The sequence below is a fragment of the Haplochromis burtoni genome, unplaced genomic scaffold (assembly GCF_018398535.1).
Source record: "Haplochromis burtoni strain Fernald_Lab_line unplaced genomic scaffold, NCSU_Asbu1 Contig_137, whole genome shotgun sequence".
Classification (NCBI taxonomy): Eukaryota; Metazoa; Chordata; class Actinopteri; order Cichliformes; family Cichlidae; genus Haplochromis; species Haplochromis burtoni.
The window spans coordinates 1,194,048-1,200,317 of record NW_024582498.1 but is presented as its reverse complement, the minus strand read 5'-3'; the positions used below and the strand labels follow the sequence as shown (position 1 = coordinate 1,200,317).

Genomic DNA, 6,270 nt, shown 5'->3' with positions numbered 1-6,270 from the left:
GTGTACAGAGGCAAAACAACAACAAAAAAGAAAGAAAAACATAATAAAATGGTAATGTGATATTTCCTGGATCTTATTTGCACACTGTAAGGACTGTAACATATCCAGGAACTGTGTGCTGCTTTTCTAAACGTTATTCATGCTGAAGAAATGTGGTCTAAAGGCCAAATGGTTGTGAAACTCTGACCCTTGAAGTTAGCTTAAACTAATACTATTAGCCTTCGAGTTGTAGTAGGCCTACACACATATCTACAGTCGACATATTACGCAAACCATACGTAATACTTGCCTAATACGTGGTTGCTAAAATAACTGCAAAGCAGCTGAACGTTACATACGAGCAAACAAGCACAAATCTAAACCAAGCTCCTTTTCTTGAGGAGCACTTCCCCTTTAAGTCGGCTTCTGCCGTCACAGCAGGATGACTCGTATATTTTGCGACAGGACGTAAACGCGCCGGCTCGCTGCCGCCTTCACGGTTTATCTTGAGAAAGAAAAAAAAATAGGAAAATAAAGCTTGTATGCATGTTGCTGGAAAATTTAAATAATGTGATGCAATCCTCTGGACGTATGCGAGTCAAACAGCCTTGATATTTTGTTTCGTTGTGGAGGAAGACGTCTCGGTGTTTCATGTAAGATTCTGCACTGTTACTTAGCTCTAGACCACAATATGAAGAAAGGATGCTTTGGGGTTGCATATACTATGCTGTGGCTATGTTTTAATCATCCAAAAATGATCACTAGCTTAAGTTTTTTAAATATACATAGGTCTTTTTCAACGTGCATATCTATGGGTATTGTTTGCATAAGCTTGCCTTTCTTGTAGGTGTGTGTGCCGTTTGAGTGTGCATTTAAAAGCATGTTAACCATCTTAATTTCTCCACAGAGCCTTGTTCCATTTTTAAAGAGAACCCCTGACTGACAGCAGAGGGAAGCGAGCACCCTGGATCCCCTCCCCATGAAGCTGACTGCCTCCCCTGAAGCAGCTTTCACATCTGGATCAAGGACTCCAGTGCACTTTGTTGGGCTCCTGTAGCCCATCCATGCCTGTGATCCCCATCCCACGGCGGGTGCGCAGTTTCCATGGCCCCCACACCACCTGCATGCACTCGGCCTGTGGGTCGGCACACACTTCCAAGCTAGTGCGGACTAAGTACAATAACTTTGACCTGTACCTGCGCTCACGCTGCATGTACAGCTTCCTCCGCTTCTTGCTCTACTTTGGCTGCAGCCTGCTGACCTCTCTGCTCTGGGTGTCGCTTTCTGCACTCTTCTTCCTGCAGTACATCAGCGTGCGTGTGCTCCTGCGCCTGCAATACAAGCTGTCTGTCATCCTGCTTTTGCTGGGGCACCGGCGACTGGACTTGGGTGTGCTTAATGACCTGATTATATACAGCATGCAGATCACCATGTTTCTGGTGGGGGGACTCGGCTGGTGCTTAATGGTGTTCGTGGATATGTAGCTCTGTCATGAGAAATGTGGCATGTGATTGGAATGTTTTGCACTCAAATACTCTGTTTTATATTTGACTCTGCTGTAGTCAGAAAGGCGCAAAATCTCATTTGGTTTATTGTAGATAAGGTTAAAATCCAATAAGAAGCATCAGAAGCATTGATGCGATCTTTAAACCAGCCTGCGTGGCTTAAACAGTTAAATAGTTGTTCTTTTAAAAAATGTCAGTCCTGCATACTTCAGAGAAGTTAGAAATGTCAAAAATGAGAGTGAGACTTGTGACTTTATATAAGTTATTCTTGTATTTTGTGCCATTTGTAAACCGTCTTAATGGACTTTAAAGGACATCTCGTCTAGGAATGTGTTTGTTTAAAGTCTGTTGCATGGAGGAGTGACTTAACAGATGACTGATGTGCATCGTGACTGTGGATGCACGTAAGTGATCTGTGCCACAAAAAAGTCATGCTGGAGCACAAAGAGGATGTCATGATACTGTGTATGAATCAGTGCATTTAAATGATGTTGTGTATAAATAAAAATACAATGTAAAATAGAAAGCACAGTTTTTAAAAAAAAGAAGAAGAAGAAAAAAAGAAGTTAAATGACTCCACCTGATGAATAAAAAAAAAAAAACTTCCCTGGATTCAAATTTGGCCACTGTCTGTTGATTTGGTGCTTGAAGCCTTTGCACACTCCTGTGATTTTTAGAATGCTCCCTGGAAGTCTTGTTCCCGCCCGAATCTGGGATGTGCACTGGATCTTCTTCACTGTGTCAAAACAGTGACGCTTTACTCTGAGTTAGAGTTTAAGGAAGTGTTCAAAGTAATAAAAATCCAAATCTGGTGAGGAGGGCAGATGGAAAGCCACAACTGTGTTGGTATGACCAAAAAAAACCCCCAGCTTTGAGGTCGCTTGTGCTGAATGTCCTCCCTTAGACAGTCTGACTCCTGGGGGAGGGGAGAGGAGGCGAACTGATGGTGCACAACCTCGTGAGCGACAGGAAATAAGCAACACCTGTGCTCCTAGTTGCAACCAGCCTTCAGACTTGGTCTCATAGCTAGATGACAGATGATGACACAGGTATTGACGTTCCCTTTCTGCGCGAGTTTAAAGCCCGTGGAGGGGGCAAGTGTTTAAAACGTAGGACTTCCAGAGAGCAATCTGAAAATAGCAGAAGTCCTGTAAGTGATGGAGAGGTGAACAAGGAGATGGCAGTGGCCAAATTAAAATCAGGTAAGATGTTTTGGGAGTTTTTTTGCCTTGAATGTGCTGCATCAGAAAGTTTTTGTTGTGTTTTTTATATGTTTTGGGCAAAATAGGGCAAAGGGTATAGCCTGAGTCACAAACATTTTTTTTAAAGCTGTTTAATAAATTCTTTTTGTCCATGAGCTGGTTTGTGCTTTACAATGCATGGCCAAATGAATGTGTTTACTGTGTAGTCTAACACTCATGACGGCATGCCTCGAGCTGTGTCATAAGAGTGTGTGACAGTTCAAACTGAAAACGGCTTTGGGTCAAGTGTTCCATCAGTCGTTCTTCACATGGTCTCGGAGCTGCTCTGACAGACTTCTCTGTTTAGCTTCCTCCAGCACGCAAACACCAACCACAACTAGATCCTGCTGTTTGTGCCAAGCATAACAATGGAGATGGCTGTACCCCAATCACCTTATATAGCCTCATTTTCACATACCATGAAGTATGCCTTACTGGAACTAATGAAGGCACTGAAATGAGCACTTTAATTCTAAACCTGGGTTTGCTTTGAAGATTTTAACTATTTTTTGTTCTTGTCGTGCACAAGCATCAGGTTGGATAGCTATGATTAGGAAAGCATGCAAAAGAGGCTGGAAGTACAGAGCTCCAACTTTAGATTTGAACTTTCAACACAGTGGCTGGTGGGCTGACTGAGACATGCTTCAGACCCACAAGGCCTATAAATGGCTAATCAGAGCAACAATAAGCTTTTGTTCATTGGATCAACACATCATATGCCTCATGTTCTGAGCCAGGTCAGTGTGACAGCCTGAATTACACAGAGAACTAGAGAATATGAATTGTCCCATGATGCCAACATACTCTTTAGGTGGGCTTGATGATTAAGTCATTCACTGTTCAGTTTCATTTCTTCATTCTGTATGAAAAGCTGATTTATTTAGTTTTTTTGCTTAGACTGAATGACTTCTCAGTTTCGCCGACATTTGCATTTGTTTCTATTTTTTCAGCTCTTATCTTGAACTTTTAACCCAGCCTTTGTGAGAAACGATAATATGGAAATGCGTACGAAACACAAGATCGGGTTTTGTTGTCGGTGCAGAAAGTAAAATATCGTGTTTCAACATTCAGCTTTGCAAAATGACAGTTTACTGGAGCAAACAGCAAAAGCTGTCATTTAATTAGGCTACACTTGGGGCTTTTACTGGTTTGGCTGGGCAGAAAGCCACAACTGGGAAAAACAAAAGTCCTTGTAAAAATGAATGACAATAGGTGTGTGCTTAAATAACAAAAGATCATTATACCCCTAACCTTAGGAATATTAAAGTGCTACCACAGACTTTTATAACATATATAAACGTATATACCCTTATGCTGAAATAACACAGGACTAAGTTATTTGTCATCATGGAATAAGTTAGTGTATGTAGCAATGATTGTTAAGGAAACTAATTGAAATACGTTTAAATACTTATACTAACTGTCCTCTTTACTAGCTAAATCTTGCTAGTGCTAGGTTGGGCCCCGTTTTGCCACCAGAAAATGTAATTCTTCGCAGTACAGATTCAACAAGGTGCTGGAAACATTTCTCCAACTGTCATGAGTACAGTACAGCAGTCATGACTACTGCTCTATTGTGCTCATGAAAGTGAGTACAGTGAACTCATTGTCATGTTGAAGAAACCAGTTTGAGATGATCTGAGCTTTTGACAGCGCTGGAAGCTGCTTCCAGCAGAAAATGGATACACTGTGGACATCATGACCAATAATACTCGTGCAGGGTGCATCATTTAAAGCATGGTACTAAGTGGTCGGAAGATTGCCAAGAAAATAACCACTGCCCTGTTAAACCACCACAATTTATACATGATAGGATAGATCCATGCTTTCACGTTGTTCACGTCAAATTCTGACTCTTACATCTAAATTACAAAGCGAAATCGAGACTCATCAGACCAGGCAATATTTTTCCAATTTTCTGCTGTTTAGTCTATGCCTCTGTGCTTCAAGGTCTGATGTGTTGTGCATTCAGAGATGCTCCTCTGCAGAACTTTGTTGTGACAAGAGATTATTTGAGTTCCTGTTGCAGCTCCCTCAGCTCGAGGCAGTCTGTCCCACTCTCCTCTGACCTCTGGCATCAACAAGGCATTTTCACCTAGAAAGCTGCCGCTCGCTGGATATTTCCTCTTTTTCAGAACATTTGTGTAAACTCTTAGGAATGGTCATATGGAAAAATCCCAGCGGTTTCTGAAATACTTAGACTAGCCAACAACTACGCCATGTTCAGAGTCTCTTAAATCACCTTTCTTCCCCATTTTGATGCTCAGTTTTAACTTCTGGAGATTGTCTTGACCGTGCCAATATGCCTAATTATACATGTCATGTGATTCGCTAATGACATTTGCATTAATGAGCGGTTGTACAGGAGTACCTAACAAATTGGTATATATATCTATATCTATATATAAATACATACAATACTATCCCGTAAGAAAGTGAAAATAAAAAGAAATATCAAATGTTAAATTTACAAAGTGCCTGCATGGATAAACATAAAGAGTTGGGTTGATAGAGATGGGCAAAAAATGGGGAACGGGTAAAGCTGATTTACACCTGTAGATATTTATACAGCTGGAAAAAAAATGCCCAAGTGCTGACTAATTTAATTAAGTGTACATTTTTGTTATATAAGTATAGTGTAAGATTTTACAATTAGTGGAATCTGGTCAAATGAAATGTGCCTGGTTGGTATTCTTTCAGGTTATAGCAAGCACATTTTCCTTAATGATTTATTATTGAAATAAATAAACCTTTGGTTTTCTATGTTTCAGGTGCATTTTACTCAAAATTATAGTTTAATGTTTATTAAAGTTGACAAATCCATTTTTGAGGGCAGCAGTTAGATATCTACACTCGTTCTATCCAGTTTCACAAAGACACGTACAACTACTGCATTAATATTTTCTGTTTTTCTGTCTTCTGACCTCTAAAGATAATCCAGCCAACCTATAAAATTAATTAACTGGTTGAAAAGGGAGAAGAACGACTGACTCATATGTATTTTGTAAGTAAATGTAAACTCGTTTTACATCATACAGCCCTCTTTGAAGTGGACCAGATCAATAAAACTAAATGATGGTGGTTGAATTGAGGAAAGAGAATATGAAAAAGATAGTTCCAAGTAGTTTGAGATATTTATTCATGTGTGGGTTATCTCTCTCATGCTACAGAGGAAATACAAAAGACACAGCCTCTCCACATTTACATTTGTACCCGCTGTTGCTCCATAAATCTGGTACCACAAAAGGTTATCTCACAGAGAGCCTCCTCTTTGCTAGGATCCTCCTGACCTGTACTCTCCCAGTGATGCTGGTGCCATTACAGAAACAAATCTGTCATGTATGCTCACATACAATAACAGCTTTATTACAAAAAACAGTACTATATGTTGACCCTGCAAACATGGCCAAAGATAGAAGCTCTTCATACGTCCATCGGTATGTGCTTGGCTCACATGTGTGTTCAGGCCTGTGTCTATGCTGTGTTTGCTGTGTATAGATGAGGTGCACGTCTCGGTGGCTGTGTGCTCATGCCTAGATGAGGTT

The 6,270-nt window shown here is 40.5% G+C and overlaps 2 protein-coding genes across 2 annotated transcripts in view; both read left to right on the top strand.

The window, feature by feature from the left end:
* Window positions 1–411: 411 nt before the first annotated feature.
* tmem250 (transmembrane protein 250) lies at window positions 412–2,029 on the top strand. The gene is made up of 2 exons (XM_005931174.3): window positions 412–632; window positions 887–2,029. The coding sequence occupies exon 2, from the start codon at window positions 1,044–1,046 to the stop codon at window positions 1,461–1,463; it is 420 nt and encodes a 139-aa protein (XP_005931236.1). The 5' UTR covers window positions 412–632; window positions 887–1,043; the 3' UTR covers window positions 1,464–2,029.
* Window positions 2,030–2,493: 464 nt separating this feature from the next.
* Window positions 2,494–6,270, top strand: part of LOC102292394 (nucleus accumbens-associated protein 2) — a 35,324-nt gene continuing 31,547 nt past the window's right edge. The window contains exon 1 of the mRNA XM_005931169.3: window positions 2,494–2,686. The gene's annotated coding sequence lies outside the window, so the exon portion shown is untranslated. The remainder of the gene's footprint in view (window positions 2,687–6,270) is intronic.

Excerpts from the sequence above, each read along its gene's own strand:
- tmem250 (XM_005931174.3), top strand. The coding sequence starts at position 1,044 with ATGCCTGTGATCCCCATCCCACGGCGGGTGCGCAGTTTCCATGGCCCC.